The following is a 16,291-nucleotide window of genomic DNA, read 5'->3' as shown; positions in this document are numbered from 1 at the left end:
CTCAATTTGAACGCAGTTTTGTTAGAAAAGCTTTTTTTCCCTTCTAGGTGGATCGTTTATGAGCACTATAAGCCATATTTCCGACGAGCTTGAACGCATCATTTCCCAAACCCGGATGTTTTGCTTCATGATAATTTTCTCAAGCTTATTATCACCCAGACAAATAACGGAGACTTTTATATTTCTGTATTCAGAACAGATCAAATCCCTTATCAATGAATCAAGCTTCTAATCTAAATCAGCTGTCTGACCGGAAATTCATCATTTGAGCCTCAACTTGATGCTGTTGTGACACCAGAGCGTCACAAGACAACCATGAACAGCACTCAGACTAGATATTTCTAATTAAAGTAGTGAGCTCAGCTTGGTCCTGCAGGATGCTTCGGGAGTCGTATCCCTTCGTGGAGGACAGTTTCAGCCGCTTCCCGTCGCAGAGTAACATTTACGGGCTGTGTCAGGCCGGGGAGCAGGAGCTGTTAGCGGCCACTCTCAAAGGGAAGGTGGTGTGTTTCAGGTACCAGGAGCTGCAGCAGAAGATCCGACCTGTGGCCAAGGAGGTGCAGTTCACATACATACCAGGTACTCACCAAAACATCACAAAACCTGCAGATAGTAACTACCTTAAGTACATTCAGTACACGGATGTCCATAAAAACTGATTTATTCAGTTGTGACTTTAACTGTTTTGAAAACTAATATTATCAGTGTTGTCTCTTATCCGATACATATTGTGTTCATGTTTGTGCAGGGAAGTAGTGAGAACACTGGTCTATTATGAGCTCCTATAACACTGTTGGACTCATTATGTACGGTTTAAAAACACACGATCACAATAGATGCAGCAGAACCTGAGATATCGCCTTTTTTATTCCACTGTAATTCTTCCTTTTAAAACCCTGGTGCCTACATTACCCACAGTGCATCTTAGCCATTGTGTGGCATCACTGTAGGCAATCTATAAGATTATGTACAGCTTGTACTTGAGCCACAAAAGACTTTATACTACTTTTTTCACATGTGCAGCAGTACACCTCAAGACCTGTAAATATACTTTAATATGTAAAATGGGTGGAGTTACCCTTTAAGTACCAATTGGAGGTACTTTCACTTCACTTGAGTATTTCCATTCAGTGCTACTTTACACATCTACTCCACATTTCAAGTATTTCGCTGCACTACATTTATCTGACAGCTGCTGTTACAAGTTACTTTGCTGATTAATATTTTACATACAAAACGCATGATGATCTTTTAAAATAGTTACATTGTTATATATTAAACTACCCAACAGTACTACTGAAGCAACTACTGCGGAAAGTGCAATTAATTTGATGCCTTTACATTACGCATGTCTTTTTCCAGATGTGCTGAACAGTGGCAGCTCCTGCCCTCCTCTCTAACATTAGTCTTAAAGTGTAGCATGCTAAAAAAAAAAAAAGAATATTTCACATGAATGCAAAGTGAATTTGAGGCTTACCGCAGAAGTAACCAATTTTAAAATTGTATTTACACATAGTGCAAAACTTTATGGTTGACATGGAATATGGATTATAATATGCACTGTAGCTGTACAGATTAATCCTCTTCATAACTGCAGCAGGCACCTGTCAATTAAAGAGACAAATAGATTTTTTTTTTTCAACTCAGCAGCTGTTCGGATATGCAGTGTTGCAAAAAGTACCCATAAGTAATACTTGAGTAAAAGTAAAAGATTTCATACTAATACATTACTTTGGTAAAAGTCACCCATACGAAGTCTTGAAATATTGGATATTAAATGTACTGAGGTATCAAAAGTAATTTCCTGGTAATTAATATACTTACGTATCAAAGTTACAAGTAAAAGTAAATTATACATACAGTATATTTACATTTATGTTTATATCATATACTGTCGGTTGACTGATTATTGGATTCGATATTCAGCATTTTTTGTTTTATCTGATTGCTGATATGATAAAGTATGTGAAGATGTGTTACTAGAAAATGGGAATACTCAAGTAAAATACAAGTACCTCAAAATTGTGCTTAAGTACATTACCTGAGTAAATGTACTTAGTTACATAAGTTTTTTTAGGTATTGGGATAGCTTACCTTATTATGATTATTGAAAAAAATAGTTAATAAAAATAATAATTATTATTATTTTATTTTTTTAGATTTTCTTTTAGTATTGTAGTATTTAAGTCCTGATACTTCCAAATACAGTCTGTTGACTTTTGGTCGATGCTGTAAAGATCTGATATCTTGTCTTCTTCATCCAGTTGATGCAGAGATTGTATCAATTGATGCCTTCAACAAGTCTCCACCCAAAAGAGGCCTCGTGGTGGGCATCACATTCGTAAAGGTATTTTCATATTTCAGTTCATTAGTCATAGCATGTGTATACTTTACTTAAATGGTTGTAACACCTTTCTACGGTTATAGAAGCATTGTTAATTATGGCTGAACTCCTGCAGGACTCCGGTGACAAAGCAACACCCTTCCTGAATATCTACTGTGACTATGAGCCCGGCTCAGAGTTCAACCTCGAGTCCATTGCACGTGAGTGAGGTGGTGCCGTGATGTGTATGGTGCTGGCCCTCACAGATGTTTAACATGCTGATGTTAGTGTTTCTCTGCACAGAGAGTTGTCTGAATCTGGAGTTGCAGTTCACGCCCTTCCAGCTGTACCACACAGAGTAAGTGGCACACTGTGAATGAACAACACATTCTAAATGCAGATGCATGTAGCAGCTAACTCTGGCCCCTCTGTTTCAAAGATGGCTCACACAAAGTTCACGCCAAGTTCAGTTGCCATGGTAACTACCGCTGCAGGAGCAGGTTTTGTTCAGGATCACAGATCAAAACATATAAAAGAACCAACTCCTGACCAATGAGCTGTGAGGAAAGATGGAGTCAGCATTCCTACAGGACCTCAGAATCAACAAAATACTGCACTCACATTAGACAAGTGCAGCAGTGCAGAGTGACATCATCACAAACCAGGGGAAAGACTTTACTTTACATGGCAATCTGGTATACCTAAAAGTAGGGCTACATAATTAACCCAGATATTATCAAAATCAATCAATCAAGTGCAATATCCAAATCACAGGTTTGCAATTTGCAAAATTTTCAATTTTTTGATAAAGGTAAAATGTGTTCTGCGGTAAATGTGGTCAAATGTGTGACAAACAGTTTTAAAATGAATGACTGTGGCACTGCAGAGATGCCCTGGCCTACAAATCATGTTCTCCAGATGTGTGAAAACATGTTTGTTTTGTACAGACAACAACAAATGTCACATTATCATGATTTTTTTTTTTTGTGAAAATGAAAATTGTGATGCAAAAATGATCATTCCCACGAATTGTGAATCATATCACAGTCATCATAAATGCAAAAATTAATGCAATCTACTTATAGTAGGTAGTTAACTGTCAGTGATGAATTAAATATAAAGTTCAATATTTTGGTAACTGTGTGAAGAGAAAATGACTCTGATATGATGAACCAGAATATCACTCAGTAGAGCGCATGCCTCCACTAAGGCCTAACAGTCCCCTTTAATTCAATCAAACCTAATCTAATAGCAAACTCGATAGCCCTGTATCACTCTAAAATTTAAACAACCCATAACTGCTTCACCATAATTTAAGATTTCCAGATCTAGGATCTGCATCAAATGGTACTCATTCATAGATACTAGCCACCTAAAATATTCCCTGCAAATTTACGAAAATTTTCCTATCTGCAATATTAAAGAAAGTGAGAAAAAAATTCTGGATCTGTCTCTTTATCTGGATCCACACCAAAAGGTAGTAGGGTTTATTCTGGGTCAGGAGCCATCTTCTATCCAAGTTTCATGGAAATCTGTTAAATAGTTTTTGTGTAATCCTGCTGACAAACCAACCAACCAACCAACCAACAAACGGACATTGGCAGAGGTAATGGATAAATAAAACGTAGTACCCCAATAAAACCTTCATCAGGTCTTGTTTTTTTAAAAGTTTTTTTCTTCTCTACATCAACAACACACAGTGATTGTTATTTTAACACATTTTAGAAACGAAAACATTTAAACCACAATACCAGGCCAACAACATTCCAGTTTCCTCTTATTGCTTCCTATAAAAATATACAGTATTTGCACTAATTTATAACACACTGCTTTTATTATCTGATAACTGTCTCATTAACTGTATTATTTTCACTTTTTATGTCTAGTGCAGTGCTTTGCTTTTACTTTATTGAAACTTTATTACTGCAATGAATTAACTATGCGGCAGGAATCAATAATTTGATCTTATGCTCTGCTCTGCTCTGAATCTGAATCATGTCTCTGTAGGTGTTAATGTTTCATCGCATATGAAACACTCCACTCCTGAGCTATTTGTCTTGTATGAATGACTGAAATGTTGATCAGACTTTATACTTAACAGTATTCCTGAGTGGGATTTAGTGTCTTGTGTATCTAGTAAGTAAATGTCCACATCCTGTTGTCTCTGTCAGAGTGCAGTGTGACGATGGAGGCAGAGAGACAGTGTTTCTGCTCAGCGGTCATGACCAGAGGATCCACCTGTACAAGGAGGTCAGATCAGAGACTGGAAGGACTGTGTGTGTCTGTGATGATGCAATTCTGATCAAAACTTAAAAATGTAGATTTGTTTCTTTCATCTGCTTTATCTATATATTTATGATTTGTCTATATATCCTACATTAAAAAGGTATTCTACATTTAAATATACAAACAGACCATTAAATGAGTGTTGTCTTCTCTTTTGTATTTTAAGAAAGAAAACACAAGGTTTATTTATCAAACCGTCTTACCTCGGTTTAGAAGCTGTTTTGGAGCGTTCCATCACATCACATGATCTTCCTCAGTAGATGTCGTTGGAAATGCAGATGTTCAATTTTAGCACTCTTTGTCCTTGATGGCCTGAAAGTTCATCCATGACATTAGAAACAGCATTTGACAACAAGATCCATTGCTGTGTCATATAGAGGACTTTGGGTTAAAAGGGATGAAAGCTACAGGGGGCTTTCTTCTGGCATGAGTAATGATGATGAGTTTTGCATTTCTGTAGAAAACGTTTATCCTGATTCATCACGCAACATCAGAGCACCATTCAACCTGACTCTCATGTTTTCAACAGAACGCCTCCCTACACCAGTTTGAAGAGCAGCCAGTGGAGAGACTCTTCCCTGAACTACAGCAGCTGCCCAGCAAGTTAGTCTGCGTATATGTAGCTCTGTTTCCTCCCTTTCTGTTATTGTTGGACTGTGTGTGATGAATAATGGGGTTATTGGGACCATCAGCAACTTGTAAGTCATTCTTTATTTCTGTGTGTTTATCAGTGTCATAATTTTCCTGCATAATCCAATTTACAGTATCTTATTCTCAAATTTTGATTCAAAAGATTATTGTGTTCATGCTGTGGGGCTAAAGATAAAACCCTATTTACTCATTTACTGAAGCATACTGCAATGGAGAAAGCATTAACACATAGTGAGTCTGTAGGAGGAGGGCATTCAAGTGTAACATCTGGAAATGGTCAAAACTGCACAAAAGTTGTGTTTTTGTGTAAATTAAAAAAAACTGACTTCCTGTTGGGTTTAGCACATGGGCCCAAGAGGCTTTTTTGTAAATTTAGATGCGATATGCATCCAATATCGAGCCATTTTGGCACGCTCATGGCCAAGATCCATACCATACGTACATTTTCATCACTTCTGACACGTTTGACAAGTTTTGCGAGTTTTTAAGCACCTTTAGCCCCTCAAAAATGTGATTCACAATGTGAAAGAATATAACTCCTTCCATTACAATCAGGCCGGTCGGTGCTCAGGCCCTGAAGAAGACAACAACAATATAAATGTAACAGCCAAAGAAAAGAGAAGATAGTCATACATACATGGAGGATCAAGTCAGTGGAAGTGGGAGCCAGCATCAATATTTCATATAAACTGAATGCATTAAGTGGTGTGTCATTGTCCTGTCAGTAACCAAATACTGTCAACACATTTGCTGAGCTACATGTATGACTGAATGATCCATGAGCCTCTGTGTGTAATGCTCATGTTTCCCCTCCTCTGTGCAGTGTGCTGTGGTTGGATGTGTTGAGTATAGCTGGCGGCCGGCGACTCTCAGCGTTCGGCTGTCAGAACGGCTGCGTTGGACTGGCTCTGGTCGACCAGACAGGGGCAGGTGAGGGAGGCCAAACACAGAAGAATGATTCTCGCTCAGCTCCTTCACATGATCTTTCTTGCACAATTTCCCTCTAGTGTGGGATTGAGGAGTACAGGGAAGATCACCCTCCTGCCTTCAGGAGTGCTGAACACATCTGGACCTTTAGCCAGACAGACTGTCACATTATTAATGTGGCCAGCATGCATACACAGTACCTTGAAGACACTGCACACCCACACAGGTGTTTTTCACTTATTGTGGCTGATTAGACCTCTGCCAGGGTTGAAGGTGGGAATTATGTGTTGTCACTGGACTATCTTATACATAAGATAAAGGTGTTACTTGTCTTGGAGTCATAGAGGCCTGACAGTGCCTGTACACACTAACAGCCCTGAGAGAAAAACAGATCCCACACTCACCTTATACACTCACACCATAGATATGTGTCTAATACTACACCATCAGTACAGTATAGGTAATAATGAGTAATATTGAAATAGGTAGTAATTAACAATAATTCACCAGATAAAAGCCACAGTATATTAGAGGAACTGTACAGTTAATTGCACAACAACTGCTCAGGGCTAAAAAAACTGTAGAGTAATTGTACATGTTGTTGTCCAGAAAAATATGAATTGGGTGAATTGAAATATTGCACACAATTTTACTGTTATGACAATATTGCATCGTAATATTATTGCACAGTACGTCAGTATTGCACAGTTGAAATATAACTATAAATTGTGGGGTTATGGCTGCTGAAAGGAGTAAAATAAGTCTAAAGGCCAGTCTCTCACGCTCAGAGAGTCTGACACTCTGAGGGAGGAGTTTAAAATAAAATAGTTGTCAGCTTTCCAGAGCTGTAAAATTCTGTCTGTGAGTATCACAAACTGTTGGCCTCTGAAGGCTTTTAAAGCATCCCTGCTACTCAAACTGGACTTCCTGTATTGTATTTCATGTCTCACCAGCACCTTAAAAAACATGCCCTCACCAATGCAGCAGCACTGTGCAGCCCTCTGTTAGTATAGGGCTGCTTTCTGTCTGAATCATGAGCCATGACAGTGACCCAGAGTGCACAGTACCAGGACCCTAAAACTGAAACAGATACATGAGATGCAGCCAGTTATTTTATCTTTAATGTATCATTTGCACCTTTGTCATGTCCGTACAGTTTGCATCTCTAAAATGAGATGCATTGCATTGTGGGATTGCTAGCAGAAAACGTTGAATGCTGTTGACACCACTGGTTCTGTTCCATTTCTAGATGTGTTTGAAGGATGTTGTGTGTTTTTTATCAGAGGTTTTGCAGAGCTGGCGGTTCCAGTTTGACAGTCCAGTCTCTACAGTGCTGCTGTTCCCTCTGAGCTGCCAGACGGATCCCAACCAGCCCAGCGGAGAGAAAAGTATGTTACTGGTCTGTTTTACTTTTAGTCTGTTTGTTCTTCATGTTGCTGTTTTAAGATATGCTCTGTAACTCATGTCTGGCCGTCACTGTGGACACTTTGGTAAAAATCAAGTATTTTTTGACTGTATTTTGTGTTGTTGCTTTTTCAGGTGTGGAAATAGAAGGCTACAACCTTCTGGTAACCAGCACTATAGAGATGGCAGTTGTCTACAGGTCAGAATCAGATAACTTTATAAAGATTTCAGTAGAGTAATGACTTGCTGTGGTGAGCTCAGAACAGTGTATTTATGTGTGTGTGTGTGTGTGTGTGTGTGTGTGTGTGTGTGTGTGTGTGTGTGTGTGTGTGTGTGTGTGTGTGTGTGTCTTTTCAGAGATGTCCAGGAGCGAGGCTTGTCTCACCCAGTGTGTCTCTTAGAGAGTGACCAGTGGGACGCAGTGCTGTGTGCTCTGGTCATTGACCTGGATTTTGACGGGCAGAAGGAGGTGCTGTTGGGAACATATGGGCAGGTCAGAGCTCCTCTTTATTAATGGACCTAATTAATAGTACTTTGCAGGATAAAGCTGGTGACATTCTAGATATTTCATTTTCAATAAAATCTCATAAAAAGACCAAAACAAGGAAATAGTGTATTGTTGGGGCCTCTATGCAGCCAGGACAACATCAGAATTAATGTTGCTCCAGGACCATCATTGCAACCGACCAATTACATTGTGATGTCACAGCTTTGCAACTCAGGAAAATGAAGGGAAACATTTGCACTTAGGAGAAATTATCCTTTCTAAGTAGAGGTATGAATCTTCAATGGCCTCATGATTTGATTCGACTACGATTCAGTTGTCAACGATTCGAATGCAAATGATTCTCAATGTGTGGCATCCTTCATTTTCTATATTACTGCACACATAATTTAAATTCCCCTTTCATTTAGAAAGTTCTTGCAGTAATCCAACTTTAAGTGAATAACACAATAAGTATCACACAGTAGGTCCAGTGCAATTGAATATGCTGACATCACATGATAGGACGTGTTTGTTGTCACTCTTCTGGTATCTGGTTAATGACTGATGTGGTTCCATCTTGATGATGACAGTGTTATCTGCCTTTGTGTCGTGCAGGAACTTCTTTGTTATAAGTTCCAGCCATCAGAGAGCAGACGAGATGGACAGTTCCAGCTGCAGTGGAGGCGGAGCTTCAAGAGTCCTTTGCTGTCCATCATCTACTTAGACCTGACTGGGGACGGGTTGAGAGAGCTGGCTGTCCTCACACTGAAGGGACTGCATATCTTACAGGTAAGTGGCGGAGAGCTGTGATCTATGATATTAATAAAACGGCTTCCTGTCAGGGCCACTGCCCCTCTGCTGTTGATCCTACTGTCCTTCTGCATATCAGCATAACGGATGGCTCATCTGCTTATTAAGTCAACACAAAACATTTTTTTTCAGTTTTTTTGAACTGTGGAAAGATATGACTGGTAATAAAAATTGACTGGTAATAAAAGAATGAAATGAAACGAGCATCAGGTTATTGCTGGCCTCTACTGGCCATCAGAAGAAATTGCAGCAGAAGTGATAGCACTGATTTTACAGGCTTTCTGCCTGCTTTGTCTCCTCGGCTCCCTTCATCTGCAGTGGGCTGTCAACGTTACAAACAATCCAGCTTCACATATGGACCATATGAGCTTGAGAGCTAAAAGGGAAACAACAAGTTATATCTAATTGAGACATAATGGCCAAAAACTTTAATGAAATGCTTTTATTTGCTTTTCTCCATTAAAACGTTTTGTTTTTTTTCAACTATTATGTGATGCCTCTTGCAGCCTCACCCTCCATCACTGAATATCTGAAGGTCAACAACCCCTACAACCCCCCCAAACCATTATTACCATGATCTGCTGTTGAACAATAAATACCTCACTTCGTCCACAGGACAACTGCTGTTCCTAAAGCAAAACTCAGTGCTGGTATTTATTCTCTGCTTAAAAAATCAACAGCCGTCTTCAAAAATCTGTTGATCACACTGTACATCTCATTTAATGTTTGTTATTTTGTCCCCTGTTTTCTCAGCATACACTTACCAGCACTGCTGATTTGGTCCTTGAGCGGCTCGCCCAGAGGGTGTCAGCGCTGACAGTCGGTTCTGAGCTGGAGTCAGCCAAAGCTCAAGACGCTGAGGAGAAGGATGCTCCAACTAAGAGAGAGGAGCCCACAGCTCAGACACCATCGAATTAAGAATACAAAAGTGCCTTTTGTTTACATGTGGAAGTTCCCAATGGTTCAGACTGAAGTGTTATTTACAGGTGTCATGCGAAGGATTTTTCAGGGGTGTGTTCCTGAACACAGGGCATTACATTACATTGTGATGACAGACATTACATCTGACAACAAAAACAATAACCATCTGCATTGTGATTGAATACAGAATGGAGGTGATAGTAAAAAACACTGATTAAAGAGCTCACATTAAAGGGACAGTTCACCCCAAAATAAAAAAATATACAGATATTTTCCTCTTGCCTGTAATGCTATTTATCCGTCTAGATTTTAGTTTTAGTGTGAGTTGCAGAGTTTTGGAGATATCAGCTGTAGAGATGTCTGCCTTCTCTCCAATATTACAGAACTAGATGGCACTCTAGTCTGTGGTGCTCAAAGGGCCAAAAAACATACATCTGAAAAACTCAACAGCAATGTCTCTTTCCCCAAATCATGACCCGGTTACTGAAGATAATCCACAGACATTGTTGTTAGCAGGAACTCTTTTCTTTATACTAAACTACACCAGCCGATGTATCACAGCACTGAAGCAGGTGTGAATTGACTCATGGATGAGATGCTAGCTAACTAAGATAACTGAGTTTGCTAACTTGGACCTCAGCTAGCGTTAATTAAGCTAACTTAGTTAGCTAAAATTACAGCTTAACCAAGAAGGATGCCAATGTTTACAGCCCATTCTTTCACAACTCATGTTAGCTAGCTTAGTTAGCTAGCCTCTGAATCCATGAGTAGACTTATGCTGCCCTCTGTGTGGTATGATATGTGGTTGGCGGGTGTTGTTCAGTAGAAAGAAAATAATTCAGACATGAAACTGCTGAAAACAAGGTCTTGAGTAGCCAGGTTATGATTTCTGGAAAGAGACATTGCTGTTGAGTTTTTCAAAATGTTTTTTTTTGAATTTTTGGGGGTGATTTAAACACCACAAGCCGAGTGCTATCTAGTTCCACTGTATTGGAGAGAAGGCAGACATTTCTACAGCTGATACCTCCAAAACTCTGCAACTCACACTGAAACAATCCAGATGGATAAATGGCTCCACAGGTGAGAGGGAAGATTTGTGTTTGAGGTGATGTGCTGTAGATAATGTACAGTAATAAATGACTCATTTGGGTCCACACACTCTCACTGGTTTTATTTTGTGTTGCCTGTTGTCACTGTGTTCTTCCTTTGTGGGTTTGACTTCATGTTTAATTACAGATTGTTACTACAAATCAGCACAGACGCAGATGTAGTGCGATGTTATAGAGAATTTCAGAAATAGGTGAAACTGCGCTGATAACGAGAGCCATTGGCATATTTTTTAATTACATTTTTGTATTAGAAAAATAAATGCCATGAGATAGATTTTAATGCTTAAGTCAAACATTTCACTTTAATATAACTAGTTTAAAAACAAATGATCAAAATCAATACCGCAAAACCAGATATATCCTTTTTTATTCCACACATTCATCTTTCTTTTCAAAACCTGGTACCTACATTACCCACGATGCAACTTGGCCACTAAGTGACATCACTGGAGGCAATTTATCAGATTATATGCAGCAACCTCTGGAGCCACAAGACTTTATACTACTTTATTTATTTATTTTAACATACACAGTACACAGTACTTCTCCTCAAGACCTGTAAACACATCTTTTCTTTGGTGGACTTTTACCTCCCACTTTTTTTCCAGTATTACATAATAGTAAAGGTGCCACTGCTGCTGTCATTTAAGATGAGCTGTTTTATTTTGAGCTTCAGAAAAAGTAGAAGAAAAATAAAACTAGTAAAGAAATGTAAGACATATTTTTCACAGGTATTTTTAAAGAGACTGAAGGATGCCATGGAGACATACACGACAGTGTCTTCAGCCCCAGCTCCTTCACATCAGACGGATCTCTGCTGTATCGGCCTCTTCTTTCGGCCGGTCAGTGGCACTGTAGTCCTCTCTGGAGCTCTCAAACTCTATTTCTCCCCTCTGGCACTACAAAGGCAACAATAACAACAGCTGCACTTATCACACTGAGGACTTGACAGAGAAACATGACGTGAAGATGACTTAAGAAAAGCTGCTTCCCTGCGCCTTGCCCCTGCGAAGCTGTTGCACTTGTTTTAATGGCTGATCGCCTCTCAGACTGTTGTGCAGCTTTATTTTGAGGCGCGGGGTTGTTTTGCGCGTCAACAATAAGGAGCATGCTGTTGGAGCGACGGCGAGCGCGTTAAATGAGCGCATTTCACTCAATGGGATTTTTATATTTAGCTCTGTGAGGGACGCGCAGGACGAGCGGCGGAAAGAGGAGAGCCTGTTCCCGGTGTTGTCTGACATTTTGATCCCTTTGAGACCGTTTCGAGCCCCCCAAAACTTGTCGTTCATATCGCGGTGCGCGCTATCGGGCTATGTGGTAGTGAGGGCGCTGTGTGTGTCTGTGTGTGTGTGTGTGTGTGTGTGAGAGAGAGAGGGGGAATAGCGCAGATTTATCTACAGCTCCGGGGGGAAAGATGATGATGGCCGGTGGTGGTGGAGCAGCCGTGGACCATAACGGGATATACTCCAACCCTAACCTCCACAGCCTGCAGCAGCCCCTCATGGAGGCTGACAACCCGGACTCCCGCAAGCGACCGCTGGAAACTCCGGCGGAGGAGGCCGGCTGTACCAAGCGCACCAACATTGGAGGTAAGAGAGATGCACATCAGTCACCCACCGTGTCCCCTCCACATGGAGTCAAACGTGGTGTTATAAAAGCCTTTGCACTCACTGGTAGAGTGAGAACAGCCCTCAGTATCACCACAGAAACTACATGCAGCACGGAGGCAGATCTGTGCCGCACAGTGCAGGCGAGAACATGCAGCACCTGTGCAGTTGGCACTTTGAAACACTGTGTGCTTATGGCTGTTACTTCACACTCTGCATATCCCAGCAGGGAGAGCAGGCAGCCTCACTGAGTCGGTGGCCTCCTCAGCTCGGGTCAGCTTTGAATCTGAACCCAGTCACCTCTGGGCTCCACATCTGGAGGTATGCTCTGAAGTCTTATGTCCAGTCAGGCTTTAGTATTACAAGTGAGAGCCATCCACAGCAGCCCTCTGTTCATCAGTGTTCACCAGTGCTCATGGTGTTGTGGTTGCAGTCTCAGACAGGGATTCCCTGATGCTTTCTTGTGCAGAGGCCAAAGATAAATTAGCATATTTCCTCATTTATCCCTCTGTGAGGAGGCCTTTGTTGACAGATAACAGGAGTAGAAAGAAAGAGAGAACACATGACAGAAACGTCATTGCAGTTTCTTATTTTGCTAACATCATGTGAATCCTGTTTGAAGTCGGACGTCTTCGCCGGGCTTCCCTGTGAGTCCTCCAGTTTGGGAACCACTCACCTATCAGCCTTGGTGCAGTACACCAGTATGTCAGTATGTCTTCCTCTGAAACAGTATCCCATTGCTTTATAACAACTTAATGGCCTGGTGATACTGAAGAAGAGGTGGACAGAGGCTTTTCAAGCTGAAAGGGAACTGGTCTTTGATCGTAGACAGCTCAGTGGTGATTTGCGAACACTGAAAAACAGACAAGAAGAGCTCTTGTGTTCACTTGAGATGCATGATGGCTTCTGTAGATTTAGTGTGAGTGGTCTGGAGGATCTTAGTGGAATATTCTTCTGAAGTAATGCTGATTTAGAGTCATCACACAATCAGGAGTTAAGTGTCAGTTTAAACTACAAATGCTTAGAACAAGCATCCGGTGAAAATCATACAACCCTGTATAACTAGTATGATACATGTGCGTACACTTGCAGCCTAGATTCCTATCAGAGTCAGGTTATTTATAGGTTGCAGGGTAAGCCAAATCTCAGCATCTGTTTGGTATTTTTGTCATGATGTTTGCCATACCAGCTTTTAGGCCATTTGAACTGTAAGCACACTGTATGATGGACAAATTATAATTCTGAAATACTGAAATGCAAATGAAAAACATGAGAGCGCTCAACGAGCAGAGCTGGGTGGTGTAGGTGTCGATAAATTCAGACCTTTTTTGGGGAAAAGTGGTTGATTCCATCTTTCCCTGCATGAGAGTCTAAACTCACACATTTAAATGAAATGGATAATAACGGATTGGACACAAACATCGGGGAGCAGTGAGAACAGTGACAACTAAATGATGGTGGAAAAAGAGGACAGAAATACTGCAGCATGATTTTAGAAAATCAATCCTGAATTCTTTTTCTGGAGGAGAAATAGTGTCGGCCAATATAGAATCAACAAGGAGGATCACACTGGCTTTATTACTCATCAGTAAGATGTCGGAGTGCAGCAGTGAGGCTGACGGTTGATTCAGGATGCCAGCTACTGTACGTCTTATTACAGCTCCTGATTGTCATGGTCTGCAGCTCATATGGACTCACCACTTTTTCAAGAACTTAATGTTAATTAGACGTCCGTGGAGAGCAGGCCGTTTCTTCACCATATGTTACTGAAATGTGCTTTGTCTGTCTTTGTGTCCCAGACACCCCGGCGTTCGATGATAGCAGCATTATATCCTATTTCTAACAGCATGGGTGCGTCTTTGCTGCACCTCGCTGCACCTCAGAAATGTAATTTCAGCAAGGCGCATAAGGACCCCTGTGCCATCACACAGTGTTTTAGTGCAGATTCAGGCCCCATATGTCCTCCATTAGCCCCCCTAAAATCACTGTAGAACAGAGAAGTGACATGGTGTTCCTGCTTCGAGGACAGTTTTCATCATTTAGCTGGAGCACAGAGACTCCCTCATTATCTTTCCATCCAGGATCCAGGAAATATGAATTGCAAAATGGTGTGAAAATGTCTTCAGACAAAATCTTAATAAATACTAAAAATACATTATTGACACTTAGGATCGTTCTGATACCAATATCAGTATTGCAGTTGCCTCCAATGCTGCCTGAAATGCTGCAATACATAACATAACAGACATACAGGGGTAGTATTAAGTAAAGAGACACATTTGCAGTAAAAATGAAAATCTTAGTGTCAACATTTAGAATAACCAGTTATGGAATGTAACTAAATACAATTTACTCAAGTACTTAAGGAGCATTTTGAGGTATTTTACTTGAGTATTTTCATTTTCTGCTACGTTATATTTCCACTCCACTCTGTTTATTGGATTATTATTTTTTTTGTTCTGTTGTTATTTCTTATCTCAGGAACCCTTGCACATTTGCACATTGTTGTTATTTAATATCTCAGATCCCTGCACATTGCACATTTGCACAGTCACATTTATTTCACATTTACTATATACTGCACACATCATGTACACAAGGACAGTTACTGTATATAGTATGCTTATTTTTATTCTAATAGTTTCTATTATATTTTTATTCAAATTGTTATTTTATTCTTGCTACTTATTTCCCTCTGTACTGCTGTGTTACCTGTGAATTTCTCCCAAGGGGATCAATAAAGGAACATCTTATCTTATCTTATCTTACTTAATTACTAGTTACTTTGCAGATTCAGATTATTCAGCGTCAGTGCACTATTACTTGAGGCGTGTAACCAATCAGATAGTGTTTTTGGCGGGACATTGCCTGAGACCACAGACAGAGAGAGGATGCCACATCTGAGACAAATATTGCTTTTGTATTTTGTAAATGTATTTTATCTGCTATTGGACACAAAAAACACAGATAAGGATAATATGCTGAATATCGGCCCTGATAATCGACCCGGTTGATAATCTGTCTTTCTCTAAATTTTAACATACAAATTCAAAATTTGTAGTCTTTAAACGCTGAATGATGAAAAATAAATAGAACTGCCACCTCACCTCCTTATAAAATGCATGCTGTAATAGCCTATAAAGCCTGAGGTAAATGTGGGTAGACTGTTTATATTCCCTATATTGCTCTCCAGAATCACTATAAATATATTTAAGGCATTTTAATTTAAAATAAATAATGTTCTTAAGGTAGAAGTTAGCATTGTCTCCAAGGTGTTATAGCATATGCACTAGCTCACAAAAATTAGATTTACAGAGGCAGCCAATCTTGCGGCCATTCTGATCTGTATCTAATTTTAATAAAAGCGCAGATCTTTGAGGCTAATTTGCAGCTCAGTATACAAACAGAAGCTCTCTGTATATGTTCACATGAAACGCACATTTAGATCACTTGCCACGACTGGTACGGCAAACAGATGTTTCATAAATATCTTGTCCGCCCGTGCTTTGTGTAATGTGTTTTAGCATCACGTCCCATTTCATGTTATCTCCATGCATTACGTGTAACATTGTAAATTCACAGCCTGTCTAGCGGTAGTGGTAGACAGCCTGATAATCCTCAGCCATCCCTGTAATCACCAACCCCTCGACTACGTCTGATATTGATCAAGTTATTCCTACCGAACTGATCATTAACATGACTGGCAGTTACAACAAAGAGAAGAAAGCCCGTGCTCTTTCAAAGCTGAGCCCCTCGTTGTGCATTA

The 16,291-nt window shown here is 40.2% G+C and overlaps 2 protein-coding genes across 2 annotated transcripts in view; both read left to right on the top strand.

Moving 5' to 3' along the window:
- Positions 1–119: 119 nt before the first annotated feature.
- On the top strand, positions 120–10,968 carry kptn (kaptin (actin binding protein)). The gene is made up of 12 exons (XM_084373570.1): positions 120–579; positions 2,265–2,347; positions 2,460–2,544; positions 2,627–2,681; positions 4,495–4,573; positions 5,139–5,212; positions 6,084–6,190; positions 7,471–7,575; positions 7,727–7,790; positions 7,949–8,084; positions 8,694–8,867; positions 9,642–10,968. Exons 1-12 carry the CDS (start codon positions 378–380, stop codon positions 9,804–9,806), a joined length of 1,329 nt encoding a protein of 442 aa, XP_084229696.1. The 5' UTR covers positions 120–377; the 3' UTR covers positions 9,807–10,968.
- A 782-nt stretch (positions 10,969–11,750) lies between these two features.
- The window catches only part of nova1 (NOVA alternative splicing regulator 1), a 28,635-nt gene continuing 24,094 nt past the window's right edge, over positions 11,751–16,291 (top strand). Inside the window, exon 1 of the mRNA XM_084374620.1 lies at positions 11,751–12,507. Within this exon, the coding sequence (XP_084230746.1) occupies positions 12,333–12,507 (175 nt within the window). The 5' untranslated portion in view covers positions 11,751–12,332. The remainder of the gene's footprint in view (positions 12,508–16,291) is intronic.

The sequence above is a fragment of the Pagrus pagrus genome, assembly GCF_965226575.1.
Source record: "Pagrus pagrus genome assembly, chromosome: 14".
Classification (NCBI taxonomy): Eukaryota; Metazoa; Chordata; class Actinopteri; order Spariformes; family Sparidae; genus Pagrus; species Pagrus pagrus.
Note: the sequence above shows the minus strand (reverse complement) of the source record. Positions and strands in the feature narration are given on the sequence as shown.